The following is a 16052-nucleotide window of genomic DNA, read 5'->3' as shown; positions in this document are numbered from 1 at the left end:
TGTAATTTATTCATCCCAGAATGTATCTAAACCAATAATTGTTCTGATTTCAATTTTTGTTTTCTAATTTTTTGTTTTTAAAAACTGCAAAATCACTGCATAAGCAACAGTTTAAAAATAGAACAGACAATTGTTTTCATTTATTTAAAGATCAAACAAAAAAATCTTTAACAGTCTGCAAGTTGAAGTAGCTTGTAGGCCTAAATTACCTCCTATGAGGTTACTTCACCTGACATAAGGTCCTCAGGCATCACTGGCATTCTGAAGAGGTTCAAACATCTGTCTGGTGAGTATGTGAAGCTCTACATTATAGAAGGTGGTTAATTTAACCCAAGGAGAAATTACACATGCCCTCGCATTTCAATTTTCTTAAAAAGCTCTGAACTTGGTTATTTCATAACCAAGCACTATTATCCCTAATGGCCAAGGCATTCTCTAGTAACAATTTAGGAGCCCTGGGAGTCTTATTAACTCTTTCAGGCCATTAAGGTACCATTAAGAGCATTAGAGCCTGGAACCTAATTACAGGGTATTAAAAGGTCTTAGTGCTCTCCAGGTGTTAATGAGCCAGCCAAAGTGACTGATTTTCTACCAGGGAACACAAGAAATTTGTTTTTAAATGTTATTTAGACTTTTCTTTTTGGAGTTTCACCATGGCTATTTCTGTTTCAGAAGAAAAAACTGGAAGATTTAAATAATAAGATTAAAATTACAGAAATACAGCCAGCAATCACAGTTTCTAACTGAAATACATTCTCTGATGCAATGGCTAGTTTTAGTTCAGTCATGTCAAAGTTAAAACTACAAAATATTAGAACAGGTCATTACAGTCTGCACATATGTTCATCTGGATCAAAGAAGTGATTTCGTAATACAACAACCCTAAAACCTCCTTGTAGAATTGTAATAATTCTCCAAAAAATTTTAAAAATATGTATGGAAATAAAGAAGAACATACTGTCAGTAAATTAAACCAGACTTCTTTTTTTCAAAAAAGAAAACATAGGTACTGATCATGTCAAAAAACAGCTTCTTTTTTCTTAAGGTAGTGGAAATTAATGAGGGATTATTTTTTAAATGTCTAAACAACACTGAAAATGACAAAAATTTCTTTATAAATTTCTGTATTACACACATCCTCAGAAAACTACCGAATTGATAAAAATTATAGATAGCTATCCCTTCCCCTACATGATTTTAACCTTTCTTCCTATTGATCTAATAAAAATTCCAAGTAAAGACAACAAATATTTACACTTTATTTACAAGTTATATATTTTACAATAAATATTTACACTTTATTTACAAGTTATAAAATCACTTACTCCTTTGTGATAAAATCCCAACTTATACACAGTAATTTTTTTAAGTTATTGCATTAGGTATTTTAAAGTTATTTAAGTAGAAAGTGACCCCCAAAAAGACCTTTCTGACATGTATGGACTCAGAATCAATCTCCCAACCACTTCATGTAAAAATTTTTGGAAAATGTACACCAGCCAACAATGAAAACAAAAAAGAGGACATGAAAGAATCTAAGAAAAAACAGAACTATTAACCCAGGGCAATGAAAAGAAACCCCGTGATGATTGCTGTGCAGCAAGCTATTCTCTTGTGTCCATAATTAATATGATAAAGGAGGTGAATAATAGTATTATTCACATAAACACTATGAATGTTATTTGTTATTTTTCAATTTTCAGACTCAAGAGACAAAATATGAGAAACAGTTAAAGAACAGAATTCAAATATGATAAAATTAGCCACTGTGGAGCTACTGTACAGGCCAGAGAAACTGGTCTGAAAAGGACAGAGAAGTAGTGCAGAAACTTCCATGTCCTGGTTTTGTACTGGGCAACCACAATTTATTGTTCAAAAGTAATGAAGTGATAAATAATGCCCAAAGTATAATAATTAGAGCTATTAACATAATTGAAGAAGAAATACAGTAACATAATTTAAAAATGTATAAGAAATTAAATTCCTAAGTTTTTGAAGCAGCAACTTGAGTCAAAAGGAAAGACAAAATTAAGAAATACAATGCTTGAGTAGAGAAGCGACTGTGCAGGGGAACTAAAAACATACAAGGAAGAAGATACGAGAAGTCAGACTGGCGTGAGAAGTGGGAAGGAGAATTGTACTTTTTATTTTGTATTTTTACATTTCTGAGTTTTTATTTCCAAGCATATGATTATTTTTATAATTAAAAATGCCATCCAAAACACTGTGTTTGTGATTCTGGAAGGTTAGATGTGGAAGGGACACATAATGAAATGTTTAAATGTTGCTTAATTTATGATTAAATATTGTTAATTTTCAAAGATGTAGAGAGAGAACAGCAACAAACTTGATTATCTGTTAGCTAATATTTATTTAATCATATGGGTCCAAATACACATTTTTATCTTACTGAAATAAAATCACAAGTTGTTATAATAGGTATTTCATCTAATCTAGAAATCAAGAAATTGATTCCTTTATTTGTTTGTAAGGTCTCCTCTCTCCTGCCAAAGGTCAATTTTTAATCTGGAACATATAAAATAAGCCACATGCTTACAATACTTAGGCTCTTACTGAACTACACAGTAGGTACCTTGAGAAGATAAATTATTATAATAGAAGACTATTAAATATCATAATCAAATCATATGAACTGTTTTTGTTTTGTTTTTTTTTTTTTTTTAAATTCCTTCACAAATTTAGGAAGTTTTCCACCCCTGCAATTACGGAGCATCTCTCAGTTCTCATCCCCTCTAATGCCCCACTTTAGTAGGTGGTAATGAAAACACAAACAACAAACACACCAGGCTAAATAATGAAGAAAAAAAAGTAAAATTAAGAATGACTTCTGTCAGGGGCACCTGAGTGGCTCAGTTGGTTGAGCATCCAACTCTTGGTTTTGGATCAGGTCATGATCTCTAGTTCATGGGTTCGAGCACCACATCGGGCTCCATGCTGACCATGTGGAGCCTACTTGGGATTCTCTATGTCCCTTCCCCCCGCTTCTCTTTCTCTCTAATAAATAAATAAAACTTAAAAAAAAAAAAAGAATGATTTCTGTCAATTAACATTTGCTCAAGCAGCAGGACAACAAAATCTGTCTTTTGTCTGAAATAGTTGAGAGAACAGCTGGATCATGTTTGAGAGATACAACAAGTATAAATAAAAACTTGAGCTTAAATTTAAAATAATTAATTAATAATTATTATGACTCTGCCACATAGAGTCATCTAGTATTCCATGATTTATAATTTAAAAAAGTTCTACTATGATTTCTTCAGCCTTTGTGCCTGTATCTATTTTTTTCTTGGGTCACTATAAAAAGAAGAGAGAAAAGAAAATTCAATACAGATACGTAGAATATATCACAATAAGGTGAAGGCAAAAGGAATTAAGAATAAAACATTTCAAACTCTTAAAACTATAGAATAACTTACTCTACAAAATCTACATATATGATTACTTAAGGTACTACCCAGAGTGAACAATATGCAAATATCCTTAAAGTAAATAATATCCATTTCCCCCCATATTCCTTACTCATTCAGGAAATAAATACAAAACACAATGTCAGCACATCATTTCAGAGCAAAATATGTCAATAGTACTCAACAAGTTCTTGTAATTATTCTGGTCTGATGTCACCCAACCTAAATAAGCTTCAGTATTCCTTCCGGTGTGTCTTTTTGTACAAACATACACAAAAAGAATTTAGAAGATGCCAAAGTGCAAAGTCATCTCCATTCAGGAAACAAATAGAATTAAAGTAAAGAAAGAGAACTTTTCATTCTAACCCTTAGCAAACTCAAGAGAAACATGAGGTACTTATTAGCCTTATGTAATCTTGTTTCAGTAATACTGCTAGTTACAAAAACCACGAATTACTACAATCAAGTATTAACTGCTTAGTACGATATTATAGATAGACAATGGACTTTATAATCAGACAGAAATGAGTTCAAATCATAGTTCTACTATGTAATGGATGTGCAAACTTGAGCAAATTATTTAAATCCCTAGAGCACCTTTTAAATTAAGAATAATAATATGTACTAGAACAGGTACAAGTGCTTGGCATATGATGAGAGTTCACAAAGTTAAATCACTTCTGGAACAGAACTGGGCTAAAGAATAGTTTATTCCACCTAACACATAGTTTCATTCAGGCACTCAGCCTCTCCAGTGTATAGGGGGCATCCCTTAGCAGAGATTCATAACTTCAGTATGTCATTTCACCAATCAGTTAGTTACATGATTTGTTTTGACTGGCTGTTGCACCATTATTTTATCAGTTCTCATTTGAGGAGCAGTTAATGCATTAAAGAATGTTTAACAGTGTATTTTGCTTCTCTTACATACATATATATGAGAAATATACTAAAGAAACCCAGGACAAAATAAAAGACAGACAAGAAATATATATAGTTATGAACTAAAGCCTCATTTTTAATTGTAGTTTTAGGTTTTAGTTTTGCCTCTGAGGTTATTTGTACTTCACCTTATCAGATCCTTTCCTTTCTCAATTACACTCAAGAATGGCATAAAATCTCTTGCTGTTCCATGTGCAAGAAAAGGTTTTAAATGCACATAAAATAAGAGAGGTTAACACTTAAGTGTTAATGAGTTCCCATCCATTCAGAAATGGCATATTTTCTAACTGAGGCCTAGAAGAAACCGGGAACGCGGAAAGAATGAAACTGAAAGAAAAAAGGCTAGAAAAATAGGGGGAAAAATAGAGAATAATAACAATGGCCATATATTCAACACTTGATATGACAGCCAGATGCTTTAAGTGAATCATCTCTTACTGTGGACAAGCTCACAAGTAGATATAATTATCTCCCTTAATGGGTGACCAAACTGAAATTCACAAAGGTTAGATAATCTACCCCAAATCACTCAGAAAGTAGCACAGCCAGAACTCAAACTGAGGTGTGTCTGACTCCAAAGAAAGTCCACTCTTTATCATAGCAAGCTATTTCTAGAACTTAAATTTCTAGGACATCAAAATTTTGTCAAAGGACAGTTATCTTTCCCTCCATTTTTGCAACGCAGGACAAAAACTAGATACAGAAACAGCGTATGTCCTTGATGAACATGCCTTCCTTAGGTTTCTACTTACTCAGATGAACAAGAGAAATTTAAGCAAAAAAAAAGGAAGGAAGGAGGGAGGGAACCTACAGACTGTATTTCTTAGTCTGAGGTACCACCTGTCTATCTAGCCTTTTCTCTTTCTTGTTCTTCCTAGCAATATGACACAACTCAGATATAATCATAATAGATTCTCCTTTATAATCTGTGGATGAAGGGAATAAAAAAATAAAACACATAGATTTAACTTTCAAATATACACATTCTGTTTTACATGAGCCCCCTTTAGATGCTAAGAATTTGAATGACATACTGATTTACTTCTGATTCTGGAAAGTTACAGACTTACCATGAAACTTTGAGGCTTCAGGGTCATTCACATTGATAGCAATTATTTTCCAGTCTGTTTCACCCTGGTCAATAAGAGCCAAAATTCCAAGGATCTTCACACGAATAACCTCTCCACAAGAAAGAACCTTTAAAGAGAAAAGAAATTCAGCATTTTCAAGGCTTTGGAGAAATCTACTCATATATCAGAAAATACATATGAAAGGTTAAAAGCATTACAGAATGAAAATTAATAAAGCTTTAATAATTAAAGATAATATAAAAATAGTCTATAAAGCCTATTATGATATCCCTTTTAAAATTAAGTATCTTGATTCCTTTTTAGAAACTAAAGTTATTTATAGATCTTGAAATTTAATGTACTAGGCCTAGAAACTCCTACTAAACAGAAAATAAACCCATGCATATCATTACATAGTATAAACCTGGATTTTGCTGCTTGGGGATAAAATAGAGAGCTGAGAATCCTCTTAAAATGCTGTTTTGCAAAACACACTTATCAGTTACAAGTGAAAAGTAAATTTTTAACATATTAGAATACAGCCTTAAGATAATGAATGACACTGGAAGAATTAATATGTTAAAAATACAGATAAAACAGGTTTCATAAAATGCCTTAACAAGATTTTAAAGGAAACCAAGAAATTGCATGATGTTGAAGCAGATGTTCCATGCATTAAAGAAAGTTATTTCAGTGGTTCCTTCAAAGTTGCCAATGCCAAGTTTATATGCATGCATCCTTCCTATATCCTGTTGGCCCTACAGAATTTCACTGCAAGCTAAAATTTGAACACATGCTTCAGAACAAATTCCTGCATGATTCAAAATGCAGCTTTACATTTGGAAAGCAAGGTACGCAAAAGAAAGTCACTTTTGTGTCTTGAAATTTGAGAAGGAAAAAAACCCAGATCTGAAACCATAAAGTCAAATAAGTCCTTTCAGAACATTTGCAAAATGAATCTAAAATCTTAATATAAATCTACAGGAATTTGTAATTAGTTACAACCTAATTACACACAACAGATTAGTACGATTTTATAAAGTAAACTGAAATCTCACTTGTAGGGCAATATGCACAATTATATTAACCAGACTCTCATATGTCTACGCTCTATTAAGTACCCATCACTATGTTAAACACTATGTATCTAAAAAAACCCCTGTTCTCAAAGTTTTCCGATCTTGCTGGGGAGACTTACACACCTCATGCCAGGAGATCCTTTATAAAACAAAAGTGTTCAAATTTGAAGTTATCACATAATTACTAGTGTAAGGCTGGCCACACTGGTTAGCTCAGTTATAAATTAGATTATTGATTCTTGACCAGAGGTAATTTTGCCCTCTTGAGACTATCTGACATTGTCTGGAGACAATTTTCGTTGTCAAAAACAGGGAGGTATTACTAGCATCTAATGGGAAGAAGCCAGGGATACTGAACAGGACAGTCCACTGTAACAGAATTATCCATCCAAAATGTCAATGGTGCCAATAGAGGACCCTGCAGAAGCTGTTGGTGGCAGGGGGAATTCCGAGGAATCATATAGTTTTAAAAAGCACCTTGTAGGGGAGGAGTCAAGATGGTGGAGGAGTAGGGATACCAGAATTTCCCTCATCCCTCAAAGGCAGTACTATTGAGGTCAGAATACTTGGAATTCCAGGAATCCAGGCTACAAACTGACAGAGGCATCTCCAGGGGTATACGGAGACAGCTTGGTGGGACAGAGCCTTATAGTTTCTGATTTGATTTTTGGTCAATTCTTATTGTGTATATATATAAATATATATATATATATATATATATATATATATATATATATATATATATATTCTTTTTCTTTTTTTCTCTGTTCTGGTTGTTTGTTTAATCAGGCATTTTTACTCTGTTCTTTTTACACCTTTTCTGTATCTCCTTCTTCTTTATTTTCCTCTTTCTCTTTGTGGATTAAACCCTATAGTTTCTTTGATTCTCTGCCTGGTCTTTTTCTCCACTCCTATCATCTCTCTCTGTTTGGGATACGGTTTCTCTTCCCCCCATCCTTCTCATTTCCAAGTTTACTTCAACAAACCAATCAAAGCACACCTGGTGGATGATCCAATCCACCACTACAAGGAGTGAGATAAAGCAGCCAAGACACAGGAACAGAGTGCACGTAACACACTCCAAAAACCCCTTCTGAACTGCCAGGCCCTGAACAGTGTATGACCCCTTTTTAATACATTAGTACTCACAGGTACAGGACACATAACAAGCTATTAAAACATGTAAAGGACATAAAACTAGCTAAAATGACAAAATCAAAGAATTCTCAAAAGAAATTCCAGGAAGAACTGACAGCCAGAGAATTGCTCAAAACAGATACAATATATCTGATCAAGAATTTATAATAATAGTCGTAAAACTAATAGCTGGGCTTGAAAAAAGCACAAGAGACAGGAGAGAATCTATTGCTGCAGGGATCAAGGACCTAAGAAATAGTCACGATGAATACACAGGGACAGCAAGGATGGGACAAGCAGAGGAAAGAATAGGTGAAATAGAAGATAAAATTATGGAAAATGGGGAAGCTGACAAAAGGAAAGGAAGGAAATTACTAGACCACGAGAAGAGAATTAGAGACCTAAGAGATTCAATGCAATGAAATAATATCCATATTACAGGAGTTCCAGAAGAAGAAGAAGAAGAAAGAGAAAGGGACAGAAGGTTTATTTGAACAAATTATAGCTGATGGGGCGCCTGGGTGGCTCAGTCGGTTAAGCGTCTGACTTTAACTCAGGTCACGATCTCGTGGTCCATGAGTTCGAGCCCTGCGTTGGGCTCTGGGCTGATGGCTCAGAGCCTGGAGCCTGCTTCAGATTCTGTGTCTCCCTCTCTCTCTGCCCCTCCCCCGTTCATGCTCTGTCCCTCTCTGTCTCAAAAATAAATAAACGTTAAAAAATAAAAAAAAAAAAAAATGAACAAATTATAGCTGAGAACTTCCCTAATCTGGGGAGGGAAACAGGCATCCAAGTCCAGGAGGCACAGAGAACTCCCTTTAAAATCAATAAAAACAGGTCAACACCATGACATATCATAGTGAAACTGGCAAAACAAGGATAAAGAGAGAATTCTGAAAGCAGTTAAGGAGAAATGGGCCTTAACCTATAAGCGTAGACACATAAGGGTAGTAGCAGATCTGTCCAATGAAACATGACAGGCCAGAAAGGAAAGGCAGGGAATGTTCAATGAGCTGAACAGGAAAAATATGCAGCCAAGAATCCTTCATCCAGAGGTGCCTGGGTGGCTCACTCAGTTAAGCATCTGACCTCAGCTTAGGTCATGATCTCACAGCTCGTGGTTCAAGCCCCACATCGGGCTCTGTGCTGACAGCTCAGAGCCTGGAGCTTGCTTCGGACTCTGCGTCTCCCTCTCTCTCTTTCTGCTCCTCCCCCACTCACACACTGTCTCATTCTCCCTCAAAAATAAATAAAAACATTTTTAAAAATGTTTAAAAAAAGAATCCTTTATCAAGCAAGGCTGTCATTCAGAATAGAAGGAGAGATAAAGGCTTTCCCATACAAACAAAAACTAAAGGAGTTCATGACCATTAAGCCAGCCCTGAAAGTGATCCGAAGGGGTGCCCTGCGAGTGGAAAGCAGCAAAGCAACAAAGACTACAAAGCAGCAGAAACATAATCACAAGCATGAAACCTACAAATAGAATAATGACACTAAATCCATATCTTTCAATAATCACTCTGAATGTAAATGGACTAAATGCTCAATCAAAAGACAGAGGGTATCAGAATGGATAAAAAACCAAGATCCATCTATATGCTGCCTATAAAAGACTCATTTTAGACCTGAGGACACCTGCGGATTGAAAGTGAAGGGATGGAAAACCATCTATCATGTTACGGGATGTCAAAAGAAAGCCAGAGTAGCCATACTTATATTAGACAAACTAGATTTCAAAACAAAGACTGTAACAAGAGATGAAGAATTATATTAATTATATTTAATTATATATTAAATATATAACTATATTTTATCATAATTAAGGTGTCTATCCATAAAGAAGAGGATCAATTATAAATGTTTATGCCCCCAATGTGAAAGCACCCAAATATATGAATCCACTAATCACAAACATAAATAAATTTACAGATAACAATACTGTGATTATTGGGGACTATTTACTATATTTGCTCTATTTACGTCAATGGATAGATCATCCAGGCAGAAAATCAGTTAAAAAACAATGGCTCTGAATGACACACTGGAACAGATGGACTTAGCAGATATATTCAGATCTTTTCATCCAAAAGCAGCAGAATACACATTCTTCTCAAGTGCACATGGAACATTCTCCAAAACAGATCACATATTGGGTCACAAAACAGCCCTCAACAAATATAAAAGGACTGAGATCATACCATGCATATTTTCCAATCACAATGCTATGAAACTTGAAATCAACAAAACACAAAATTTGGAAAGCCTCCAAATACACAGAGGTTAAAGAGCATCCTACTAAATAATCAATGGGTCAACCAGGAATTTAAGAAGAACTTAAAAAATATATGGAAGCAAATGAAAATGAAAACACAACAGTCCAAACCCTTTGGGATGCAGCAAAAGAAGTCCTAAGAGGAAAATACATCACAATCCAGGCCCATCTCAAGAAGCAAGAAAAATCCCCAATACAGAATCTAACCTCACACCTAAGGGAACTAGAAACAGAGCAGCAGAGAAACCCCAAAGCCAGCAGAAGAAGAGAAATAATGATTAGAGCAGAAATAAACAATATAGAATCCAAAAAAACAGTACAACACATCAATGAATCTAAAAGCTGGTTTTCTGAAAGAATAAACAAAACTGATAAACCCCTGGCCAGACTTCTCAAAAAGAAAAGAGAGAGGACCCAAATAGATAAACTCACAAATGAAAGAGGAGAGATCACAACCAATACCACAGAAATACAAACAATTATTAGAGAATACTATGAAAAATTATATGCCAACAAACTGGACAATCTGGAAGAAATGGACAAACTCCTAGATATCCACACACTACCACAACTTAAATGGGAAGAAACAGAAAACTTGAACAGACCCATAACCGGTGAAGAAATCGAATCCATTATCAAAAATTTCCCAACAAAATAAGGGTCCTGCACCAGACGGCTTTCCAGGGGAATTCTACCAGACATTTAAAGCAGAGTTAAGTTCTCGCAAGCTGTTCCAAAAATAGAAACGGAAGGAACACTTCCAGACTCATTCTACGAAGCCAGCATTACCCTGATTCCCAAACTGCACAAAGACCCCACTAAAAAGGAGAATTACAGGCCAATATCTCTGATGAACATGAATATGAAAATTCTCAACAAGATACTAGAAAATCAAATTCAACACTATATTAAAAGAATTATTCACTATGATCAAGTGGGATTCATTCCTGGGCTGCATGGCTGGTTCAATATTCACAAATCAATCAATGTGATACATCACATTAACAGAAGAAAAGGATAAGAACCATATGATCCTGTCAACAGATGCAGAAAAGCATTTGACAAAATACAGCATCCTTTCTTAATAAAACCCTCAAGAAATTTGAGATAGAAGGAACATACCTTAATACCATAAAAGCCATATATGAAAAGGCCCACAGCGAATATCATCCTCAATGGGGAAAAACTGAGAGCTTTCCCTCTGAGATCAGGAGCACAATAGGGATATCCACTCTCACCACTGTTGTTTAACATAGTGTTGGAAGTTCTAGCATCAGCAATCAGACAACAAAATGAAATAAAAGGCATCCAAACTGGCAAAGAAGTCAAACTTTCACTTTTCATAGATGACATAATACCCTATATGGAAAACCCAAAAGGCTCCACCAAAAACTGCTAGAACTGATACCTGAATTCAGCAAAGTCACATATACAATTGCACAAAGAACCATAAAATACTTAGGAATAAACCTAACCAAAGAGATAAAAGATCTGCACGCTGAAAACTATAGACACCTTAGTGAAGAAATTGAAGACGACAAAGAAATGGAAAAGCATTCCATGCTCATGGACTAGAATAACAAATACTGCTAAAATGTCGATACCACCCAAAGCAGTCTATACATTCAATGCAATCCCAATCAGAATAGCACCAGCATTCTTCTCAGAGCTAGAACAAACAATCCTAAAATTTGTATGGAACCAAAAAGACCACATGAATAGCTAAAGTAATGTTGAAAAACAAAACCAAAGCTGGAGGCATCACAATCCGAGACTTTAGCCTCTACTACAAAGCTGTAATCATCAAGACAGTGTGGTATCAAGACAGACACATAGAGCAACGTAATAGAATAGAGAACCCAGAATTGGACCCATAAATGTATGGATAACTAATCTTCGACAAAGTAGGAAAGAGTATCCAATGGAAAAAAGACAGTCTCTTTAGTAAATGGTGCTGAGAGAGCTGGACAGCAACACACAGAAGAATGAACCTGAACCACTTTCTTACACCATACACAAAAACAAACTCAAAATGGATGAAAGACCTAAATGTGAGACAGGAAACCATCAAAATCTTGGAAGAGAAAAAAGGCAACAACCTCTTTGACCTCACCTGCAGCAACTTCTTACTTGACATGTCTCCGAAGGCAAAGGAAATAAAAGCAAAAACAAACTATTAGGACCTCATCAAGATAAAAAGCTTCTGCACTGCAAAGGAAACAATCAACAAAACTAAAAGGTAACCAATGGAATAGGAAAAGATATTTACAAATGACGTATCAGATAAAGGGTTAGTATCCAAAATCTATAAAGAATTTACCAAACTCAACACCAGAAAAACAAATAATCTAGTAAAGAAATGGGCAGAAGACCTGAATAGACGCTTTTCCAAAGACATACAGATGGCCAACAGACACATGAAAAAATGCTCAACATCACTCATCATCAGGGAAATACAAATCAAAACCACACCGAGATACCACCCCACACAGGTCAGAATGGTTAAAAGTAACAACTCAGGAAACAACAGATGTTGGCAAGGATGTGGAGAAATGGGAACCCTCTTGCATTGTTGGTGGGAATGGAAACTGGTACAGCCACTTTGGAAAACAGTGTGGATGTTCCTCAAAAAAAAAAAATAGAATTACCCTATGACCCAGTAATAGCACTACTTCAAATTTACCCAAAGGATACAGGAGTGCTGATTCATAGGGGCATATGTACCCCAAATGTTTATAGCAGCGCTATCAACAATAGCCAAATTATGAAAAGAGCCGAAATGTCCATCGACTGATGAATGGATAAGGAAGATGTGGTTTTATATATACAATGGAATACTACTCGGCAATGAGAAAGAATGAAATCTTGCCATTCACAACAATGTGGATGGAACTGGAGGGTATTATGTTAAGTGAAATAAGTCAATCAGAGAAAAGACAGATAGCATATGTTTTCACTCTTATGTGGGATTTGAGAAACAACAGAAAACCATGGGGGAAGGGAAGGGGAAAAAATAATTTCAAACAGAGAGGAAGGCAAACCATAAATGACTCTTAAATACAGAGAACTGAGGGTTGATGGGGGGTGTGTAAGGGGGAAGGGGAAAATGGGTGATGGACATTGAGAAGGGCACTTGTTGGGATGAGCACTGGGTGTTGTATATAAATGATGAATCACAGGAATCTACCCCCAAAACCAAGAGCACAATATATACACTGTACGTTAGCTAACTTGGCAATAAATTCTCTTGAAAGAAAGAAAGAAAGAAAGAAAGAAAGAAAGAAAGAAAGAAAGAAGGAAAGAAAGAAAGAAAGAAAGAAAGAAAGAAAGAAAGAAAGAAAGAAAATAAAAGAAGCTTGATTGATTAGGAAAAAAATTTAAAGATAGCACATTGTAAACTGTTTTATTTTTATTCACAAAAATTAATCTACTTTGAAATTTCATATAATGTAAGAGCAGATCTGAGATGTTTCTGGTTACACCAGCAAACAGGAAACATGTCTTGGGATTATCAAGTTTCATCAGAATGATACATGCTCTCTAATCTCATAAGCAACAGAAAGGGATTGGACAAACCACTGCCTTGCTATAATACCTTTAAAGACTAGAAAGGAAACTGTCAATCAAACCAAAAACTGAGAATAAGATATTTAAGAACAAATGGTAAAATTCTTATGAATCCTCCATAACTCAATTCATTCTAAATCAATTCAACAAATTTATGCAGTAGTGTTAGACACCAAATGAATAATACATGATCTCTCAAGGAACTGCAACAGCCTTAAAATTTTCTGTATCCTGTGGCTCTAACTCTATTATCAACTTCCAGGACTCTGCTCCCTTTCCTTTTGTCCATTTACAGTGTGGTGTTCAAAGATGCTTTCCACTATGATGTTCCTTACAGATGATTTAAGGACTCTTTGCATACCCAGACACAAAAGAAAGGAGCACCATACCGACATAGACTTAGTCTTCATTTTTTGTAAGTGTTTATTTATTTATTTTGAGAGAGGGAGAAACAGCATGGGTGGGGAGGGGCAGAAAGAGAGGGATAGAGAGAATTCCAAGCAGGCTGCATGCTGTCAGTGCAGAGCCTGATGCAGGGTTTAAACTCACAAACCATGAGATCAGGACCTGAGCCAAAATCAAGAGTCAGATGTTTAACTGACTGAGCCACCCAGATGCCCCAAGACCTATTCTTTAGATGGTGATTAACACTTACTTCATATTTACTATTGTTTCAGGTCTCATTAACTAAAGGAATACACTGCACTGGCTGTAAGATAAAACCTATTTTCCCAGTTCCATTATAAAACTATCAGTCTACCCTTCCAAGGAAATCAATGTCTCCAGCAGAGCCTGTTACTAATTCTTGCAGTTCTTGTAGTTCATTCTTGGAAAATGAGTTGAGATTCTCAAACAATGTAGGTGTGCCACAAAGCTTTTAGGAAGAATCAGATGGGAATTATTATCAACCTTTCTAGCTCTTATGGAAAGATTTCAAAACATAGGATTTTTAAGTCATAAATACTATGAAGCTGAATTCTTTCTCCATCATTCGTAAAGGTGTTTGGCAAATTACTTCACACGATGTTTTAGGACTTGGTTTCTCAACAGTGAAATGGAGATCCTATCACTTATTCCTTGAAGTAAAGAGCAAAAGATATAACACATTCATGAACTAGAATGTAAGAGTCTTCTACAGATAATATTTTTTCTCTCTGGGCTCTACCTGTATTTATCAGCTCACACTTGTCAACTGCTAACTTCTCAAGGGCCTGGTATGAGCAGAATATAACAGTGGTCTACCACAAAAGTTCTGTGCTGATTCCAAATTTGAAGGAGGTAAAACTTCAGCTGGACCCAATCAATACAAGAAAACCATGGCAAGTAAAACGGCTTAAAGCCTGTTATCCTGTGTTTCTACTGTAGTATAATGAATTATGACAAACCTAAAGGTTTAAAACAGTTTAAATTTATTATCTCACAGTACTCATGAGTTAGAAGTCCAAGCACAACATGGCTAGATTCTCTGCTTACTGCCTGACAAAGACGAAATCAAGGTGCTGCACAGGCTGAGCTCCGATCTGAAGGTTCTAAAACTGAATCCACATAAAGTTGGTTCCTTGTAGTTGTACAAATGAGGACCCCATTAACTTGTTGGATGTCAACTAGGGACCACTCACTGCAACTAGAAGCCAACTGCATTCCTTTTCATGTGCCCCCTTCTCCATGTTCAAACCCACAATGGCACATCAGTACTTCTCACACTTTGAACCTCTGAGTTCTTCTCCCACCAGTAAGAGAAAGCTCCTTACTTTTAAGGGCTCATTTAATTACACTGGGTCTGCACGGGAAATCCAGGATAATCCTACTTGAAAGTAAACTGTGCTATATAAAATAATATTATCAAGGGAGTGCTATATTACCATATTCACAGATTCTAGGGATTAGGGCAGACAGCTTTGAGAGGCCAGTCTAAAAACCCTGCCCCCCATATCCAGTTGTCCCAAAAGAAATGAAAAAAGGAAAAGCTATAGTCAGGAAAGCCTTTAACTTTATTAACTGTATAACAGAAAATAAACTGGAAAAAATGTCTAACAAAATCAAAATGTTTATATGTTTATCCCAAGAGGAAGAAAACATGGAAAAGATAAAAAAAACAAAATGAATTATTGGGACAGCAGGATTGTGAGGGAAGGTTTATGCTTGATTTCATTTCCATTAACATAACTACAATTTTCTTGAACAATAAATATTACCAAAGGAAAAAAAAAAAGTCCTATATGTTGAAGGAATTTGGGTCAAAGATAAAAACAAAACCAGGCAAAAACAAAGATTCTGTTCCCTTGGAAGGAAAATAAAGGTAGATCCAATTAAAGGAAAAGAGCTGGACAAAGGCATGACCCTCAGGCCAACCAATACCTAAGAATTAAGGAGCCTGAAAAAGAAATCAAGAAGAAAACAGAATTAGAGCACAACCAAGATATTATGACACAAAGTCCAGTGAGGAGACTGTTTCAAGAAGAAAGACAAAGTTAACAGTATAAAATGCTAAGGGAAATTCAAGACAGACAAAACCTATGAAACAGGCCTGCTAGATTTGGCTAAAAGAAAGTTAGCAGGG

At 35.4% G+C, this 16052-nt stretch overlaps 1 protein-coding gene across 2 annotated transcripts in view; it reads right to left on the bottom strand.

The window, feature by feature from the left end:
* The window catches only part of PPA2 (inorganic pyrophosphatase 2), an 87755-nt gene that overhangs the window by 40650 nt on the left and 31053 nt on the right, over window positions 1–16052 (bottom strand). For both annotated transcript variants that reach the window (XM_042935777.1, XM_042935776.1), the window contains exon 7: window positions 5441–5567. In XM_042935777.1, coding sequence (XP_042791711.1) covers window positions 5441–5567 — 127 coding nt within the window. The remainder of the gene's footprint in view (window positions 1–5440; window positions 5568–16052) is intronic.

Source organism: Panthera leo, chromosome B1 (genome assembly GCF_018350215.1).
Source record: "Panthera leo isolate Ple1 chromosome B1, P.leo_Ple1_pat1.1, whole genome shotgun sequence".
In the NCBI taxonomy this organism is placed as follows: domain Eukaryota; kingdom Metazoa; phylum Chordata; class Mammalia; order Carnivora; family Felidae; genus Panthera; species Panthera leo.
This window is presented reverse-complemented; position numbering and strand designations above follow the sequence as displayed.